General features: G+C 39.1%; 2 protein-coding genes and 1 pseudogene across 2 annotated transcripts; all 3 read left to right on the top strand.

Annotated features, from left to right (window-relative positions):
- Positions 1-327: 327 nt before the first annotated feature.
- Positions 328-3,707, top strand: LOC129358025 (SHC-transforming protein 1-like). The gene is made up of 6 exons (XM_055026886.1): positions 328-628; positions 741-900; positions 1,153-1,210; positions 1,412-1,528; positions 3,018-3,274; positions 3,358-3,707. Exons 1-6 carry the CDS (start codon positions 480-482, stop codon positions 3,484-3,486), a joined length of 870 nt encoding a protein of 289 aa, XP_054882861.1. The 5' UTR covers positions 328-479; the 3' UTR covers positions 3,487-3,707.
- A 3,790-nt stretch (positions 3,708-7,497) lies between these two features.
- LOC129358024 (lens epithelial cell protein LEP503-like) lies at positions 7,498-7,992 on the top strand. The gene has a single exon (XM_055026884.1). It carries the CDS (start codon positions 7,700-7,702, stop codon positions 7,892-7,894), a length of 195 nt encoding a protein of 64 aa, XP_054882859.1. The 5' UTR covers positions 7,498-7,699; the 3' UTR covers positions 7,895-7,992.
- Positions 7,993-13,330: 5,338 nt separating this feature from the next.
- LOC129358026 (pre-B-cell leukemia transcription factor-interacting protein 1-like) lies at positions 13,331-20,984 on the top strand (annotated as a pseudogene).
- Positions 20,985-21,208: the final 224 nt, after the last annotated feature.

The raw sequence follows: 21,208 nt of genomic DNA, 5'->3' as shown, positions 1-21,208 counted from the left end.
TTACTTTATTGTATTTAAATCTTCATTTAGTCTGCTTTTTTTGTTGTACTTGTTTTGTCTCCAACCCAAATGTGTTAAAAAATTTAACACATTTCAGATTTTTATTTGCTGCTGGTGTAAGTTGATTGAACTTTATTGCCGTTTTTTTATATTTTTTTCTCTGTCAAATACTTTGAAAATATTGCATTTACAAAGAAATGTATGCTTTGTACATGCATACATTTCTTTTTTGCATTCTCATTCTGTCTTCTTTGCTTTTGTCTGTTTTCCTCCTTTTTTTGTTGAGCTTTTTTTTCTGACTATTTGCTCTCCTATTCTTCTTTTTAATTTGTTCTTCTCCCTTCCTTCTCTCTTCTTGCTATTTCTCCTTCCCTCTTCTCTATTGCTCTCTTTCTTGCCCTGCCTCTGTTTGAATGGTGTTGCCTGTCTGAGTGCTGCATTTATTTCAAGGACATGTTGCTGCAGACCTCTTATCTTTTATGTGTACCTCCTCGACTGCAGCATGTCACATCCTGGAGTGCTCCGAGGGCTTAGCACAGGAAGTCATCAGCACCATCGGCCAGGCCTTTGAGCTGCGTTTCAAACAGTACCTGAAGAACCCCCCCAAACTGGTCACACCTCATGACAGGTACAGCTCACAAATAAGCTGCAGCTCTTTTTTGGTAATTTCTCAGCCAGTGCTTTTTTTTTTCTTTCACTTTTTTCTGTTTTTCGTATTCTAAACATTTTGTCTTTGTCAGAATGGCTCCGTTTGATGGCTCTGCATGGGAGGAAGAAGATGACGAGGCTGTCCCTCCTCCTCCTCCTTCCACTGAGGTTCCTTACTATAATAATTTTCCTGATAAGCAGCCTCCCCCTGGTGGGCTGATTGACATGAGGACTCGTCCAGGAGCAACTCTGGTGAGAATGAATGGATTAGAAAGGGAATAAGATCTGCTTATGCCTAAATTCACCACTGGCCTAGTTACAATGTGCTGGTTATTAACTAGTATTTTAGTGCATTTTCAAGTTGTAGTTTTGGAAGCTGTGGCAAATATTACTATAACCCATAAGGAATACATCTGCTTCATATAATTCTTGACCTTTGTAATCCTTTTAGAAATCCTGGAATAGCTACATTATTTTGGTCTTCTGATTGTTTTTTGTTTGCAGCCCTACGGGCAGCCAGGTCAGAGCGACATTCACAAACAGCCTGTGCCTCCTCTACCAGGTGAGCTCCGTCTTTGCCTCTCTGTGCCTATCATTTTTTGGAAATTCAGAAAGGAAAAAATGTCTAGTTTTTTTTTAACTGTGTTTAAATTGAAGACGTGTATTTTAACCCTGATAATAGGAAAATGTTTTCTCCATGTTCTTTAACTTGAAAGCAGAAAATGTCTTTGTACACCTTTTTATAATTTTTTTTGTTTTTTAGTGGGTGCCAAAGAAGGAGGCCGGGAGCTGTTTGACGACCCGTCATACGTGAATGTGGAAAAACCCAGACCTTCTGTAGCAGCTAATGGAAATGCTCACAGAGACGTATTTGACATGAGTGAGTGTTTCTCCATAGCTTAGCTTAGTTTAAAATGTAATTTCTTAACTTTCTGAGCTCAACTGCACGGTTGTGTGAAATACAGAGGTGCCACAATAAAGCAATTTGCTGTGAATAAGGAAACACTGATATGAATTGTTGTAAATGGGATGTGTGGGTTGTAATCAAAACAGAAAAATAACTGGTAATTACTGTGTGCAGAAACATAAAGGTTGTACATTCACAGTGGAAAAAGCTGTCATTCCAGCAGATTCAAACTAAAAACAGAAGCTTCTGCAAGGAAGCCATATGGGACAGATAGGAAAGATATGGACTAAATTTGCATTTTATAAAACATTGACAAGCCTCTTGGAGTTTTCCACATTAAATTTGCATTGCCTGCAGAATTATGATGCAGTTTGAAAGATATATAAATGTATATTTTTAATGATTTGCCTGTGTTTGAGTATTTTTCTGTTAAAAATATGAGTATGAAAGATAATTTTATTTCCAAAAATTATTTCTGCAGCTGAAGATTGTACTCGTCGATCCTTCAATCCACCAAACAGTATTCAAACTTGATCATTTGTCAGGCTGTCTGATCACTGACATGGTACTCTTAATTCCATTGTCCAGTGTGCCAGCATGTTCAAGATGGAATACCATGTTGTGTTAATCTATTTATAGTTTAACTAGAAGAGGAATCAGTTTACCTTGTTGAGGAAAGAAGTTAAAGTGCAGAAGTTAGACTGTAACAGTCACAGCACACTGTACAGCTAAATGCGTCACGCAGCTCTGCCCTGCTCTGCTCCTATCAATACATCCCGGAAGATTTGCATTTGATTCAACAGGTGACAAAATGGAGCTTGAAGATGTTAAAGACTAAAATGGGAGAAGTAACAAAGCACCAAATGGTGCATTAAAACAAAAGCTTACTTACAATATGTTGGGTTTAATTCAGCCTCAGGCCTCTCATTAAAGTTAGTAATAGTTGGATCTGGCTTGGGCACATTGCCTATGAGATTGACCCAGGTCAACTATGATACTTCTAGTGCAGATTTCTCCTCCAGATGCAAACCTGTAGGAAGTTATTAGGTTGTGAATTCAGACCACAGCAGGTGAATCTTTCAAAACTTAAGTGGAGTCATTTCATGTCAATATTGTTCATAGTTGCATATTGGTCTGCCTGTCCAATCATTAATTAATCAGTTTTTTTTGATCATTCTCCTGTTTTATCCATCAGGTTGATACTCCATCCAGTTATACATTCAATTTATACATATTTAAACTTTTATCCATTTGTTTTCATCCAAATTTTCATTCTCAGTTCATCCATTCTTTTGTTGTTCAACTATCCTTCAAGATGTCTATCAGTTTGTCTGTCTAACAAACCCTCAATCTGTTTATTCTATCTACCCATTTGTCTTTATTACAATGTGTTTATAGCTTGGATCATGTCCTCTAAACCACGCTATAATGTTACAATGTGTTTTCATTTGTTATTTTCAAGAACCGCTCGATGATGCCTTGGGAGTGTCTGGACACGCTGGCCCAACATCAGTGGTGGTACCGCTGTCGCTGGTGCAAGAGTTGCAGAGCGAAATCTGGTTCCACGGTAGCTTGAGTCGAAAAGAGGCGGAGAGACTGTTGACCCGAGACGGAGACTTCCTTGTCCGGGAATCTGGGACCACTCCTGGGCAGTACGTCCTTACCGGACAGCAGGGGGGTCAGCCCAAACACCTGCTTCTTGTTGACCCAGAGGGAGTGGTACGTCGGGGGTTGAAGAAGCATTACATTTTTATTGGACATAGTGGTGTTGATGGTAACGCATGATATTTTTCACCCATTAGGTGCGCACAAAAGACCACCGGTTCGGAAGCGTCAGCCACCTAATCAGTTACCACACGGACAACAAACTGCCCATTGTGTCAGCCGGGAGCGAAGTGTTCCTGCAGCAGCCAGTGGCGCGCAGGGCCTGAAGCCACGCACGCCAATGAAATACTCCACCAAAAATAGACTCTCACTCCCTCTCCAAATCCACACAACACACTCCCAAAATCATACGCTTTAATACACACAACACTACACACAGCACTCCCATGAAACGACACATGACTACAAGCCAAAATAATTAAAATATATCACCTGTTTCTCAGCAAAAAAAAAACAAATCACTTTCTTATTTCTGTTGCCACATCTTCTGCCAATCTGTGACCAGCAGTCTCCTAGAAACCCATTGGATTCACCCACCTACCCACCCACCACAGAGAGGCACTGCTGCATTTTCTGAACCAACTGTGAAGCAGGGAGGAGCCCTTCAGCAACATCACAACAGGGCTGAAAACATGCAATTATTTTTCTTTATTTTATTTGTTTGAGGAGAAAAACAGAACTGCTATAATACAAGGAATTGTTTTCTAAAATGGTTGAACTGTGGAGGAAAGCGAACAGACTTGGATTGAGATGCTCGGTGTCTTATTTAGGAGGGGAAATATTTCGTCCTCGGAGCATCGCTGGAGCATTTATGCAAAAAGAAGCCAGGCGGTTTCAGGGACTTGACTGAGTTCAGTTCACCCTTCAAGTCTCACCGGAGATGTAAACGTGACAAGACAGGCAAATATGCATAAACGAGTGCACCGCCCATCTTATGAGGAGCACTGACCCACCACCGGTCACTCCAGCCTGAGTACCTTGGACCTTGTAGGAAAGCCTGTATGCAAAAGCTATGCTAAACACCACCACCTTCATTGTGTTTTGTATATTCTGTTATCATGAGTCAAATAACTTACTGGACATGTGGAGTACAGGAAGATCAAAACAGCTGTATCTCCCCAAACCTTTTAAACACACATGCAAATGTATATATTCACCTTTACACGCCATAAACACTTCATGTCATGCCAAAGATCATAAACTTGGTTGCTATTTACGAAAAGGAAAAAAAAAGAGAAGCCATGACTCTAGCAGTTGTCTCTAGGCATGGGCCGGTATTATATTCTCATGATGTAAAAATCTACAATGGAATCAAACAATGTAAAAATCTACTAAACAAATTAGTGATGTAATTCCCTTTATTTGACACAGAACACCAACAGTTATTGCTGCTGCTACAATTACACGATATTGATGTGAAAATATTTATTTTACTGCTAAACTGTGATATTTTAAGCTGAAGCTACATAATTAGTCAGGTCGATGGCACAGTCAGATACTTTCCAAACTTGCAACTGAATTTGTAAAGGGTTGCACCATTTTTTTTAGTCACCAGCTGACCTGTAATGGGCAGCAACAAGTAAACGGTTAGTGGCATTTTCTCTCACATCTCATGTGAAAACACTCTGTTCCACTCATGTTTAAAACCGTGGTACACATGAGTACTGGTAACTGGCCCATGCCTAGTTATGTTAAATTAATTTCTAAATGGCTTGTTTTTTTAGTGGAGAAATGATTTGAGGTGATTGTGCCTGAATCCTGCGTCAAAGAGGAGATTTTTAAAGTACACTGATGTCAGCCACAGAGGAAAAAAATGGTGCATTTTGAGAAGCATGAAGGTTGCTTTTCAATAGCTCTTTAGTGTGTGTTTGCATTGACAATCTATGAGTTATAGCTACAGAGAAAAAGCAAAGGTGAGAAATGCTCAGCAGTCTTTAAGTAAGAGCATTTTGCTTACAAAATTAATGCAGTGTATTCTGTCATTATGTTTAATAATATGAAATCATCTTTTTAAGAAAAAACAAAAACCTTTTATGAAACAAAGTGACTCTACATGACTATATATCATTTTTTGAAGCGGTTTCGATCTTCAGTGCTACTTTCAAACATACATGGATTAATAAAGGGGGGAAGTTAATGCTGTTTTCCTCTCCCCTCAGTTCATGATGCGTTTTATATCTTTTCAATTGTGCCTTGTTTCCTCAATGCAGTCATGTTTTTTTTTTAACGCAGTCACCTTATGTACTTTATTCAGATGTAGTCAACTACAGAAGAATCTCAGTTTAGCAAAAACTCTGCAAAATGAACACCCTGATGACGACAACATGTGGCTCCAGTGATGGCAATCTCCTCTGATGCACATTCCTGCATTCAGCTTCTAGTCACAGATACTTGATGTCACCATTGGGGAGGGGGTTGAGAGGGAGTATATATTTCTCGATCACCTGTAAATAACATTCATTTTAGAGTGATCGGCTTAAATATTGTTTCTGTTGTGTATTTAATGACTTATTCAACGAGGAACGCAGACTGTACAGCATTAAGGTTGTTCATATTAGAATGTAAGAGAGGTTGAAACCAAAAATGTTGAAATGTGAGAAGGGACCTTTCAGTCGCATGTGATCAAACGTGCGCACATACCAGAGTGGCAACTGTTCATGGGTCAGAAATAGGAAAACCAGAAAGGAGCGCCGTCGTTACTTGTGTGTGCATGTTGTGCTGGAATAGACTCAGCTGACCCTCTGTATCATTAGTGAACTGGTCCTGTGTTGTTGCTCATCACAGTTGCCTTTGTTGCATGAAAATATGTTTTAAAACGATGTTTTGTTGTTTGCAGTAGTAATAGTGTCGTTGATGCTGTTTATGATTTTAAGCCAAAGGTTCTATTTGAATTGTGTGCAAAGATATTGATTTGTACTTTATATTTTCTTTCCATTCTGTTTTCCTTTATAGGGAAACATGTCTGTTTACACCTGTAACTGAAAATATAGATTGCATATATAGATAAATATATATATAAATACATCACTCATCATTGTGGGTTTTAGTTGCATTTTAGCTCATTTTGGTAATTTACTGGACTAACTTGCATTTAACTGAAATCAGAAAAACAAAGTATCCTGTAGCGTAAGCTGTGTTTAACCAGTCCTACCTACCAAAGCCTTGTCTAACTCTTTGGTCTCGTCTTGGTAATCTGACAAATACAAAAGCTCAGAGATTTTTGTCTGTCAGAATCAATCGAGGGAGAATTATCGAGATTGTAATCAGTCCAATCAAAATGTTGTTTATTCCCTAGTTAATTATGCAAGCGAAATAATGAAGCAAAGATGCTACACTAATTCTACTCTCCTATTATTAAGAAAGTAAAGTGTTAGAATGAGGGGATTCACTAGTAAATTATTGATTGAGATTTGGTATCAAGTATGAACTTAATGTACCAGAACAACCACAAATTAAAAAGGAAAAAGTGCCTTACTTTAGTCATATGAGGCACTTGTGGAAATATCTTGCATTTCTGCTTAAGTGGTTTGGCCACTTTCATCTCTGCTGATGCTCTGGTTTGTTTTCCTGCTACAACGGCTCATTCTGAAAAGGTGGCCCTTTGGATATCCGGACTTTCTTACATCTGGATTACTTCTGGAACTGGGAATAAACCTCACAGACTGGAACGAGACAAAGTTCTTGATGGAGAACAAGGTTTGGTCAGTTTCCAAGCTCAGTTCTCAGTAACGTGCTCCTCGGAAAGGAGTCCTCACCAAGAGCTAATCACCCAATCAGAGATGGACTTGAAGTAAGGCAGCAATTTTCAATAAAAACTGATTTCATATTTCCTTTTACACACTTTTAGACTGAGACAGCAAATGTATTAAGATACTGTAGAGATACTGTCACAATTCGCATTCAAGGTTTAAATAAATCATTATTTGAAGCTACAACTATTAACAGATTGTTTCAAAGAAAACCTTTTGAGCACAAGGTTAAATGCATCTCTTATTTTGAAGATCACTTGAAGCCTTCTGCAGGAAATGAAGGATTATTTTGGGGACACCCGTGGTCCGGTAGGGACTCTTTGAAGAACCGAGAGAAAAGTTGTTCTTGTGGTTGAAGGGTCAAATCTGAGATGTTTATGCTCTACAATACACTGCTAGAAATGTGTGCAGCTCCAACATATACTGTCCTAAACAAAAGGTGCGATGTGGATGGGGACCCACTGGAACTCTCCCATTTGTTAACAGAAGCTGTGACAGTGGGGTCCTAAGCTGTTTTGGTGTGGGGATTGAACACAGACGAGTGTGATAAACAAAGCTTTTAAAAAAATCAGCAGATGATTGAAAGAAGAAGAGAAAATCCTGGATGTGAATGGAGGCAGCTGCAGTTTGGACAGTAGAGGCAACCTGGCCTGACCTGACAGGCATCCTTCTACATGCACTCTCACTGACGGCTCACCTTTGCCTCTGCATTGATTCTGCTGCCTGAACCATGCACCCCCAGCGTCCTCTTCCCCAAGCCATGCCTGCGCCCTCCTTAGGGCAGCACCTGCGGGACATGACCATGGGTCTCGGACGGGGCAAGAACTTCCTGGGAGGGAATTTTTCCTATGGTTTCATCCAGTCAGTTAAGGAGTGTCTTTATTTCCTCCTCTGCTGCTGGTGTATAAAGGAGATCCTTGACTGAAGGACCGAAAGAAAGTACAAGCTGTAAACTAAACATTTGACGTATTGAACATTTGCTCTGTAAAATGCAGTTTTAGTCTGCATTTCATTGGAGCGTATGAAGAAACGTTCTTGGAAGAGCTGTGGTGAGTGATCTGTTGTGCAATTTGTGCTCTTACCAAACTAAATAATATACTTTTTATATTTGGGTCACTAAGCAAACTTGGCAATATTTCAAATCCGTCCGTTTCTGTTTTAGTGTCCATAGTATGTCCATTTTGAGGTTGAGGAATCATTCTTCAATGCTGCTTGACTGGGGTCAACATTTTAAAGCATCACTCTGAAGATCTTGGATTTTTTTTTTTGGACTGGAAACCTGCTTTTCCTTGATGTGCCATTAAATAAATTAAATATTTCTACCTTATGTTGTTTCTTTCTTTTTATTTGTTCATGTGGTAGTTAGAAGAAGCTGGATGAATATCTGGCACTTTATGTGGAACAACTAAATCCAGGTTTATGTGTCAAAAACATTGTTATGGTGAGAAGTAAAAACAAAAAAACAAGTGTAACCCTCCCAGCAATCCTCAAGAGTTTTGCTACTCTGACCAGCTTCCCTGTCCCTGCTGAAGAAAAGGCCACCGCATGATTCTGCTGCCACCTTGTTTCAGTGTCAGGATGGCGTGTTCAAGTGGATGTAGCCTATTTGAATTTGATTTAAGATGACTGACGATCACAGCAAAGAAAAGCTTGCCTTCCTGAACAGACAAGACCAAGACTTTTTCCACATGTCTTGTGTCAACTGCAATCTGAAATTGTCATGGCTGTCTTCTGCCAATGGCTTTCTTCATATCAACAGATTGTCCCACCTTAGCTATGAATCTGTGCACCTCCTCCAGAGATACCAAGGGTTCTCTTTGCTGCTTTGTAAATTATTTCTGTTTTTGACAGGCCTGTGTATTCAGGTGAAAAGTCATGGCAGGTGTTGGATTGTGTCCTATATATGGATGATCAATAAATTGAACAGTGCTCCATATTATGTCCAAAGCTTAGGATATTGTTTTGTAACAGTTTTATCCCAGCTAAATGCTGGCACACAATAAGAAAATGTGTAATTTTCATTTCATTTCACAATTATGTGCTCGTTTTTCTTTGCACGCCAAAGAAATCAACTTAAAATGTGTGACAATTTAAAATAAGTTTCACAGCTTGTCAAACAACCTATGAGCGTGTTTGTCGAGGAAAACTTTCATTGGTTCAGTGGTACGGAAAAGAGGCGGGACTAGAACGACCTCAGAGTGCGATTGGTCAAGTGACGTAACTCTTGAGTTCAGACTTCACCTTCGAAGTTCCCAAGTTGGTTGGAAAGAGACGGGACAGCCTGCTGTATCTCTCACCTTCTCCGGGGTCTGGAGTAAAGTTCCCCAACACGGTAAGAACAACCCGAGTCTGAACATTCTGTTGTTTGTTTATTTTAACCTCTAACAGAGCAGTCGTACATTATTTCTCTTCACACGGCACCGCCTCCGTCGCTTCACGTTTTCCTGGTCGCTCGCTTCAAAAGGAAAACTTGTCTGTAATGTTTTGATGTCACAGCAACAATGTGCTTTCTTTTGATATCCATCCAGTATATTGAAGTTATACAAGTCTTTGTCACATTCCCAAAAATATCCTCGTTTTTTTTTTATTTTATTTTATTTTTTAGCTTTTATTCAACTTGAGCCATCCTCAGTTGACATTTCCTGTCTCATTCAGACTATTACATTTGCATATTATGAGTGCATATCGCGGGTGCTTTGCATGGGAGCCTGTGAGCACAAGTTTCCTTTTAGTTTTTGCTTCACTGATACCATTAAAGACACATCCTGTTGTGTCGCTTAATCTTGGCCTTTTTTGGTCATTTATTTTCCCAGGAGAGACCAGATAAGACCCAGTGTTGCGACAGTTGGCTTGTTTGTGTTTTATTCAAAGGGAAAAATAAGTATAGTCAGCTGTGCACGTTGCATATATAATACACGCAAGGGAAAACACTGAGTTATGTTTATTTGAAGAAGTAAAGGGACGTCAGACGGAGCTGGAAGTTTACTGAAAAGCAAAGGAAGGGTCCCTCTGTGCTTAGGGAATACATTTGAGTTTATCTCTTGAAACTCTGGAATAAAGATGCATTTTCTCTGAAAAGCATCAAGCTTTATGGCGCATGTAATCTTTTTAAAACTGTCCTTAGACTAGACCGCTGCCTCCCTTGCATTCCCTGTGGCAATCTTCTGCATGCTCCCCCTTCTTTTCTGTCTCTAGTCAATCTCATAGCAGCTAAATTTAGCTGCCATCTATTTAAGCCATTCCACTATATGCTCCACAATGCTCCTTGTGGGGCCCCAGGCTAGATCCGGCAGACTTCTCTCGGGAGGAACTGGATTAGGAGACCTAAATTGCGCTGGGAGAAAATTGAATTTGAGGAGTGAAGTGTGTCATTATCTTGCCATAAGTGAGGAGTCTCTGCGTTTGTAGATCACAGTCAGGTGACACGGGTTAAAGAAATGACTGTGTAAAATAATATTCTTTTAGAATGTAATCTGAGCGTTATCTGTTGAAATCCTATTCTCTGTGTTCTTAAAAATACAGTGTGCTGCTTGGAAGACGCCTATTGAACAAACCAATAACTGAAACGAAAGGCGTCTTTAGCCTCTATCTTCAGAACATTGCAGGCCTTAGTTACCCGTGTCTGTGCCAAAACATTTCTCTGCTAGTCAAAAGCCAGGGTGCCCACAAGGCCTCCTGTGCTCACAAACTACTAATGAAGAACTGAATTCTCCTAAAGCAATAAGACTTCCTGCACACACACAAACACACTCAGGCCCAGTTTCACTAAATGTTTGTAACACTTTACAGTAGGTTCTATGTTAGTAGAATGGGTGAGGCTGAATAGCAAAGGCTGGCATCCAAATCCTATGCTTGTGTAAACAAATGTAAATGTCTTAAAGCTGCAGGCCACACAGGGATTGTCCTACTTGTCTATTTTCATTCTGTAGCTCAGCAGTTTGTATATGAATAATAATACATAAAGACAGATCTCCTGCAGACTATGAGTAACAAACAAAAAATCTGAAGTGATGCTTCTTCAGACAGGCTTTCTGCCCTTTTGAGTTTAAAAAATAATAATTTAATTGGTTTGATGCAGCATGCCTCCATGCCATGCTGCATTAATGCAGCATGGCATGCTGAGGCGCTCAGGAAGTCCAGGTTGCTTTGATGCTTTGCTTCAGGTCATCTTCATTGTGGGTTCTTGTTTCTCTCAACTATCTCTTGATTCTCCCATCTATCTACAGCCAACTATGTTTCTTTTGCACCTTGTGCTTTCCTGCTTTTCTTTCCAATTAATTTTCCATTTTCTTCTACAGAAAAGGGTGTTTGAGTGTTTTAAGATGCTACATCAAAGTCGTTTGTTTCCCAAATGGATGGTAAACCGTGTTTGTTATGGAACAAGACATAATTTCTCATTTAATTTTCAGTAACTGGATAACTACCTTCTATGTTGGTTCCATTTTTATGCAGACCCCAAAGCAGACAGACATTAACACTGAAGTATTTATTCATTAATCACATTCATTGCGACATTCACATATATTATTGTATGTTATTTGTTTTCTTGGTATTATGCAGCCATACTTGCTTTAGGATGACAGGTCAGCAGTTTTCCCAATAAAACGGTGGGCCGGTAGAACCATTAATGTTTTAGCCTTTAGAAAAAAAAGATCTAATGTTCTACTTTTTGACAATGCATGGAAATATGACTTATTTTCTTCATTAAATTTACTATATAAAAGCTGAAAGATATATTGAACTATGTGTAATGTGTATATGTACACTTTTTCAGTTCAATTCGTAATTTGGTAATTTTTGACATTAACATGTTTATGAATATTGTATCTAAACAAAAATCAGATCCCAGCTTTACCAAATACCAGCTTATATGTTTGGAAAGGTAGTGTTTAGGAAACAGCTCAACAAACATGAGCACTGCCCTTTTCTAAGGCAGTTTGGAGGTGGAAATTCTGACTCACTGATACCCAGAGAAAATCTAATCATTTCATTGTTGCCAAAAAAGCAAATCAAATGGGAGTTGTGCATTAAATAGTGCCTTAGAAAATGCTGAGCTTATCTTAACAATAAAACCACATGAATGTCTCTCACCTTTTGGGCTGAAAATCACTTCATTAAATGTTCTATTGTAGAGAGAACAGAAATGCTCTTCATGTTCAAAATGGAGTACAGATTGAGGGAAAAGGTCAAATGAGAAGCTACAATCATTTTCACAGCAGGTGTAATGATCCAGTGGCACAAAAATACCCACGCTGATTCCAGAGATTGGCAATTTAACATGATGGACTTACTGTAGAGAAAAATTACCTCTTATTTTAATGAATGGGATTCACATGTACCTAATGAATCAGAAGAAATGGATTTCTGCATTATTAGCATCTAAGAAGTAACAAAAAAAACATCTATTAGAAAGTTCCCTTTGTGGAGATGTATTTGTTCAGCCTTCAAGCCTTCATTCTCAGAACTACTTACTTTTTTAGTTTATTATTTTTATTTTTCTCAGTAAAAACTTTTATGTTTTCCAAGGACACACATTTGTGCCGAGACTGGCCAAACTCTTATTTCCAGGTTATTTTTTCTTCATCATTCCGGTAAAAGTGAAATGGAAAAAATAAATCACAGTCGGTTATTATTAATGTCACAGCTGCCATATATCTTGACCAGGGGTATGCAATCTCAAGATTACCATCAGGCTGTTTGAAAAGATTTTATATATATATATATATATATATATATATATATATATATATATATATATATATATATATATATATATATATATATATATATATATATATATATATATATAATATTTCACTGTTTTACAGATCTAAATAAGGATGGAAGAAGAAAATGGAAAACACTTTTATTTCCAGATTTTATTGTCTTTTCATACCATTGAAACATCAGAATATTTATTATTACATATTTTTAGATATTTTTGTCATAATTTTGTCTGTCTATTCATCATGTCTTCTGTCCATCAAACCAAACTATCCATCCATCTATGCATTATTATTCATTTTCCTTCAGCTGGCTTGACTTTGTCTGATTTTTAGACAGAGATTTTTACGAATAATGCAGATCTGGAAAGGTATAACATTTTTATGTGTTGGAAATCATGTCTCACCATGGTTTTGTCAGTAATTAGAGTGGGCCAGCTTCTACTTGTACCTACAAGTGGAGAGAGAAAGGCTGAACTCCTGACACAGACACTATTAAGAAACAGAGGAGCACAGACTTTCCTCACTCTCCTCTCACTTCATTTCGTGGAACTATTGCTAATCACGACATTTGTTTTCAATGCTGGTGTTGTGTTGCAGGAGACGGGCGAAGCCTCTGGGGGGGCCATGTCTGGGGCGGTGCTGCCAACAACAGTTGGACCATCCTCACATCTGAGGTATGATCACTTTGAAATGTCAAGCAGTCATGCATGACCTTCTTAAACGTGTCTCTGAAAAAAAGAGAGCTTTGTCCCAGTTTGTTTCTCTTTCAGGTCACCTGAATATGAATTAAGTTTGTGTCATAATGTTTATAAAACATTTTTATGTCAAAGTTGTAAAAAAGAGGAACATTCTGTGTTATTAATGACGTCAATGAAAGGTTATTTACTATCAATAAAAATGGTTTCTGAATATTAAATTTACCTTTTAACATAGCAATTTTTTGATAGGTCTTCAATCAAGTGGTAATGACTCTGCCTCTGTCATCATAGGAGACAGTTGCTGAAACCCTGAGGCCCCTTGAGGAGGGAGCAAAGCAGCATGAAGAGAGCCACACATCTGCCACAGGTCTGGGGACAGTATGCTTCATTTATGTGACCATTTATAAGTTTCTGAGGTGTACAATATATTGGTGAAATGTTTATAAACACATTAACTGACCCTCTCTTCCTCTCATAGCTTAGAATAAAATCTGAAAGGTAGACCCTAATAAGTCCAGTCAAATTTTCTCAATCCAGCTGCTTGAGCTCACTTCAGTCATTAGAAAATCTGATTAACCTAGAATAGCTCTTCTCTCATTAATCTCTAGAAGATGAAGTGATGCAGATGTATAGATAAACTTTTTAAAAATAAACCCTGTATTTGTCTCATTATGGAATTAGAAACGTGATTAAAGAAAAGGTTTGAACAATCCAAAGCGCTTAACCTTTTAATCTCAACTCTCCCTCCCCATTAAATCCTTTGTTTCCTTTGTTTCTTCACTAAGACGCGTCTAGTAGCCATCTACCAATCTCAGAGGACAGTGTGTCCTACTATTCACTTGTGGCCATGAAATGCTGAACGTTTTTCTTGCAAATGCCTGTTTTTAGTCACCTTGCAGCATCTTGTCAAATCAGAATTTGGGGTTTTAATCTGCCCAACACTTTCTTGCTTTTTAATTTTCATGAGATTTGTGGTAAATTCATTGGTATGTGTTGGGCAATTGTCATGCAGCAGGCTCCAGTTAATTCTGCGTTAATATTTTTACAGATGTGCTAACATTTTCCTCAGGCGGCTCTGACGATAAGTATAATTTGTAAGGGATTCTATGATGAGGCGCTGGCATAGTTCTGGTGCAGCAAAGCATTCCCAAACAACGATACTTCAAGCCCTTAACAGATAGCATCTGGTTTGCTTTCTTTAGTGCTGCATTTGGCTCATGTCCAAATAAGTATTTTGTTTCAGTTTCCAATTAGCTACACAATTAGGTGTCCATGAAGAACTTCTAAGGTTTTGGTTAAAGAAAATTACTTAATAATTTTAATTTAATTTCAACAAAAAAGTTGATCAAAGCTACTTAATCTCAGCTCCATTGAGAGACGTATAAACCATGTTCACCCATAAACCTGCGTCAGCAAAATCATGTTCCTAACAATAATGAGATTGATGAGGCGATGGAGCAAGAGACTACTGCTTCAGGTCATTGTAAACACAACATTGTTCTGCAGTCGTTTAGTTGAGGGCTCTGTTTATTTTATTGCCTCAGTCTTTTTACATAAATACATTTCCCACTTTAATGATGATAAAGACCAGTCAAGCTTTATTCTACTTGAACATCAGCTTCCTCTGTTAATAAAACTAAACCCATGTCCGCAGTCATTTGGTCAAAGGTGCTTGAGGTGCCAAAGTTTTACAACAGTGTGAATGGTTCCCTTTCAAGAACTGACTGTTATAAAATGTTGACTGCTGCTTTAAATGCTTCCTCTCCTTGATGAACCAGGACCTGGAGAAACAAATCAGCCTCCAAATAGCGCCGAGTCTGCAGAAGAAAGACTCCCAGAGGAGGGTTACCTAGTAAGACACCATAACTCATAACACCATATCATCTTTCAGCACTGTGTGCAATGTCCTCTAGCTTTATTTCTAACTAGCCGGTCATTTATTTTTATTTTGTTCACTACCCACTGACTGAAGAGGTTTAAACTTTTTAAAAACAATCATTCTTTTCTCTAGGTTTCTGAAGATCAAAATGCAGATTCCAACTCAAATCCTCCATCTGTGGATGCCTCTGGCACCTTGGACAATGGTATTATTGAGAGCAAAACTGAGGGACTGACAAGGTCTTCCCCTGAGCCAGATTCGTCCTCTGACTCCTACACCCTTCTGACGCCTTCCCAAGATGGGCCCCCAGACTCACTGCTCAGCACAGAGACTCTTGGAGGTGCAGAGTTTTCACCGGCAGAAGAGGAACTTCGACTCGACGAAACGCTTCATCTGCAAAATAAAGAGGTGCCAAACCAAGAGGGACAGCAGTCCGGTAAGTGTTGCTAATGGAAGTTATCCACCACAGCTTTTTGCAACTGCCTATTTCTACTGGAATGCTCCAACCTCTTGGGCAAATTAAATGTATCTATGACTGCTTGTTTAATTTTATTCATTTATTATTCAAATTTTTATTTTTCAAATAATACATAATGCCAGGAAGTCTAACAAGGTTCCAGGAGTCTTTGAAAAACAGGCCCACAGCATCACAGATCCTAGATCATTCTCAACAGTAAGCAAGAATTGCTTTTACTACTTCCAGCTGAATAATTTCCCATGTCCTAAAGAACTAATCCCAAACTTCTTTTGAAAATGACGACAAGTTTCTTGTCCTCCAGTGACTTCTACAGTCACATGAGCTCAGCCTAACGGTTTGGATGTGGTGAAACAGGAGATTCACATCATAGATGTTCAGCTCACAAATCTACTGCATCAGTGTGATGCCATCATGTCAGTATGAAACAAAAAAATCTGACTATTGTTTCCAACATTTTGTTGAGTCCATGTCACAACAAATGAAGGCAGTTTTGATGGTATTAAAGTGGTTGTTCGTATGACATTTTATCAAAGCTGAGTTTAAGTGTCTAAAGTTTTTGTGAAGCACATACACCTCATTTAAAAGGTGTCTAAATGTAGAAAGATTCCTTTCTGTTGTCTGTTTAGGAACTGGTGAAAGGACAGACGAGGGAGAGTCGGTGGAGAGGAGGAGAAAGTCTCTCCTGGAGCAGATTGGGCGAAAAGAAGAGGAGGAAGAAGAAGTGGAAGAAGAATTTCAGGTGCCACAGCGAGAGAATGACGGCATGTTCTCTCTTAACAAATGCATCCTGGCTGCTCTCATTCTGTTGGGGCTTGGCACCGTCTTTTTCTCTGGTGAGCATCACCTGTGAACCTGTTGCTGTGGTATTTTAGACTTGTGTCTATGTCAGAAGCAATGACTAATGAGACTAAAGGAGGCTCTGAGTCTGAGGTGTACTATGCCTGCAGGTGTCTTCATGGACTTCGATGAGGGTAGGTTGTTTTAGTCCTATTGTGTGCATCTAAGTAAAATAATTCACCTTTTCTCGGCCACAACATGTTTGTGAACATGCACGCAGAACTTAGGGACTTTGCATGGGATGCTTTTTAAAATTCACTTTAAAAGTCCGTCTTGCTTTTCTTTTGTTTTGGAAGAGGGTCGCTTGTTTTATCCTGACATTGATATCAAAATTTTGCATAAATTAACCACACTGAATTGTAAAGGATCCCAGGCCCTTCACATCATGCTTATTGGCATAGACACAAGGACTTTAAAAGTGGTATACATTTTCAGGTAAAAAAAAAATAAAATGTATATGTGAAGACTTGGCATACAGAAAAACAAGATTTGCACATTTGTATCCAGACATCTGCAGACTGCCCTCTTTTCCCCATTTTAGAAAACTTGATGTTGGATTGATAACGTGGGGTTGATGGGTTATTACTTTTGCAAGTTGGCTTGTTCGCTAAATATATGATGCTGATTTGAAAACAGTCATCCACATTGACTTGACACTTTTCATAATGATTTGCAGAGGGTGACTATACAACAAGGGAACTGAAGGATACAGAAGCACCAGGGAAACAGGTCAGACTGATGTTCTCCTTCTCTGTTTATTGGCATCACTTTCAATCACTTATCTAATAACAACATACCACATGCATTCCATAACATCATGAAAATCATAAATAATAAGTTTTAAAAACACAAGCATTTTCTGGACTGTGCTTGTTGGAAGACCAACATGGGCAGCAGTTCACCTCAAACTTCTGCTTCCTTAGAAAGTTTTCGATGTGACAAAGGCATTTTGAATTCAGACTGTTTTTCTCCGCTTGCAATTTGTTGACAGGAGTGGCTTAGTCCCGAAGTAGCTCCAGGTTTAGATCACAACAGCTCTGAGCTCCTTAATAAGTTAGCAGAAGGGAACCAGCAGATTTCTGCACTACAAGCTCAGCTTCAGGTGTGACTCCATTCTGTCCAGTGCTTCATTTCTCCTTAGTTCATTTTATTTATATATATGTGTAAAACAAATGTGTGTCTTTGCGTAAATGTGTCAGCGAGTGCATAACATGCTCATGGGAGCTTCTTTACTTTTCCTTTTTTTTTTTCCTTTCCAACCAGGCACAGAAAGAGGAGCTAAAAGTAGCCAAGGAGCAGGCAGCAGAGGGAGAGGAGCAGCGGCTGCTCTGGGAGGAGGTGGAGAAGGAAAACAGTAGGTTGAAGACAGAGATTGCATCTCTCCCTGCCCTTCAGAAAGAGAACGACAGGATGAAGAAAGAGCTGGAGTCTGTCCCGGCCTACAGAAAGAGCTAGAAATCCTGAGATCCACTGTGACAAACTTAAAACTCTCCCCAGGTACAAGAGTTAGAAGTTGAAGGGGATTAGTTACTAAAAGCAGGAAGGGAAAGCAGAGCAAGTTTATTCTTTCTTTTACTTTTGTTGCAGACTTTGTGTTGTTTTATTGACTTTTGTGTCTCTTCCAGCAGCCGGCGATGCTGATCAAGCCGGCATGAAACACTCTACATCACCACCTAGTGACCAAACAGAAGACAGCAGGCAGGATTCAGCTGGAAAACAGCAACGGAAGACTTGGGGAGATCAGAGGCTGAAGAAAGATCCAAATAGGGTTAAATATGAAATACATGACAAAAAAACAGAAGGGGAAAGATAAGTCTGTTGGGAAGGAAGGAAATGGAAAAGAGCTTAAAAAGGGAGATAAAGTGGAGTGGAAGAAGGGAAAACTTGAACATGGGAAGCTTGAGAATGACAAAGCTAAGCCAGGTAAGCAAAAGAAGCAAAGTGATGAGGCAAGTCCTTGGAAGCAGAAAGAGTTAAAGAAAGAGAAAGGAGGAAGAGGAGATAACGGTAGACCCCTGGAGGACAAGGAAGGTAGGAAAGAGTTGAAGGAAGACAGAGACCGGAAAAAGGGAAACTTTGAGAAAGTACATGAACATAAAGAATGGACAGGTAAGGAGAAAGAGGAGTGGCGAGGAGGGAAGCATCGCGATCAGAAGATGAAAGGAGAGATGGAGTGGAAGAAAGGGAAACATGGAGGCAAAGAAAAGCAGGAGAGAAAAGATTGGAAGGAGAAAGGCGATAAGAAAGACCCTGAGTGGAAAGATAAAATTGGTAAGGAAGGGAAAGGAAAGGGTGAGAGGAAGCAGTGGGACAATAGCAAAAGTCAGGCTAAAGAAAGGACAGGGATGGATGAGAGGAAAGAGTGGAATGAATATGAGAGGAAGAGCAAAAACGGGAAAGAAGAGAAGAACTTTAGGAGGAAGGATGAGACTTCAGAACAGTTTAAGATCAAAAAGACAAAACTGAAGCATAATGTAGACTGGGAAAAAGACCAGTCACACTCCCTTAAAAACAAAGAAGACAAACATGAATTTCCAGGTGATCATGGCCACAAGGAAGAGCACTTGTATGGTGAGCGAAAGCCCCATCACAACCACCCCAAACCCTCCATAGGACAACCAGAATACTGGCTCCAACAGAGACGACGCCTCCAACACGACCCCAAACCACCGCAGCAGTGCGACACGCTGGAAACCTGCGCCCAGGCGGAGGGGCTCCGCCCTGTCTCGTTATCACAGTTCGACTCTGTACTGCAAACCTATCTGACCAAGATAGAGGAGGCCGGAGTCGATGGATCCAAAACATCAGAGCTCAGAAAGATCGCCTTGGAGTTTTTCCAGGATGGGATGTTTGTGCACAACCAGAGGAGCTTCCAGGACTTTGTGGACGATTTGTCGGATATTTTGGAAGACATGGTGGAGGATGGTGATGAGAAAGATGGTGACCTGGAGGATGAAATGGAAGGGTTTGAAAAGGAAGTCCTGAAAATGTTTTCACTTCCAGGTGGCAGGGAGAAGGAGAAGAGGATTAAAGGTGAATGGAGGAAGGAGAACAGACAAGAACGTGGCTGATTATGATTTGATAGGCTGGAGGACATACTTTGTTTAAGACCATAATTACTTCAATGTGTTTAATCAGGCAGTCAACCAACCCTTCTTTGCCCCACTACCATCTGTTAATATATTTCACTAAACTTTAAAATCTTACTCTTGCTCATATATTTACTGTATCGCACAGGCTGGCCAAGCTTACAAGTTCTAATGAGTTCGACATCTACAGACTGATATTTTTTGCCAATTCTGCTTTTCAACGAGCTCAAGTCACACCTGTTTGGATGGAGAGCATCTGTTCACATTTCCAATTCCCAAACAAGATTCTCAATTGGATTTAAACATTTCTTTAAGATGCTGTGCTCTAAATCATTTCTTGTAGATCCAGCTGTACATTTTTAGGGTCATTGTGCTGGAAGGTGAACCTCCATCTGCTGCCTTCAAATGGATTTTCTTCCAGAATTGCACTACGTCTTTTTCCCCGTCAACTCAGTTTTCTTTCCCTGCTGAATCAGGCAGCCCCACACCATGAAACTGCCACCACCAATTGTGTTCATGGTGTTTTCAGTCTTTCCCTTAGAATTTTGCTTGTAGGTTAAAACGCAATGTTTTGTACATGGCTTTTTGCAATCTGTACACTGAACTTAATGTGTACTTTCAAACATTGCTCCTTTTCATTCAGCAATATCTTTAAAATCAAAAAGTTGGGTCCAGGTTTTTGTATCGAGATACTTCAGATTATGTAAACATTCACTGGTGTTCAAATATTTTGTTTAGAAATGTTGAAACTTAAACCTGCTGGAGCAGTTCTGATGTTTTGAACTTAATTTCTAGAATTTATTATTTTTTTTATTTTTATTATTTAAACACTTCCTGCTTATACAGCACTGTGCACTGTTAATGCTTACTAAAGCTCCACTTATTGGAGATACAGGTTGTCATATTTATTGATCACTGTGTTGTGGGTTACTAAATCATTGATACTAAAACAGGCTTCAACATGGGTTGTTAGGAAAGTTGGATAATTTATGTTTGAAAATTTGGCATTGATTTGTATTGTTTGTAAATGTTGCATCCAACATGTTTTGTGGAGAAAAGTATTTAATTGTATTCTTACAACAGGCATTGTGTGGAAAACAAACGTTGGGCACTTAAGGTACGGGCATGTTCAAGTTTGCTTGTTTTTTATGTCGTTAATTTAAATAGGTTGTGTTACTTTAATATTTGTGTTAATTTCTGTATGTTTGCACAATTTCTCATTGTGGTTCTTTTGTCATGTGGAGAATTTGAGTTCAGATGTTTCTTGTTGCTTCTGTAACCTCAAAGAAAATAAACTTTCTTTTGTGATCTTTGAGTTTTAACTCATCAGTTAAAATAATTTCTCCACAGAACCATAAAAACAGCCAACCAAAAATGTGTTTGAAATTTTAGGTCCCAATAAGTGAAGATTGTTCATTAGCTCTGATAATTGTGGAGGGCAGACTAAAAATCCTGATGTTGAATTTTCTGCCTTGTGAGATCTGTTAAAATCGACCATTTAATTTTCCTCTATAAGAGTGATATATAAATCA

The sequence above is a fragment of the Poeciliopsis prolifica genome, unplaced genomic scaffold, assembly GCF_027474105.1.
Source record: "Poeciliopsis prolifica strain line A6 unplaced genomic scaffold, Auburn_PproV2 SCAFFOLD368, whole genome shotgun sequence".
In the NCBI taxonomy this organism is placed as follows: Eukaryota; Metazoa; Chordata; class Actinopteri; order Cyprinodontiformes; family Poeciliidae; genus Poeciliopsis; species Poeciliopsis prolifica.
Note: the sequence above shows the minus strand (reverse complement) of the source record. Positions and strands in the feature narration are given on the sequence as shown.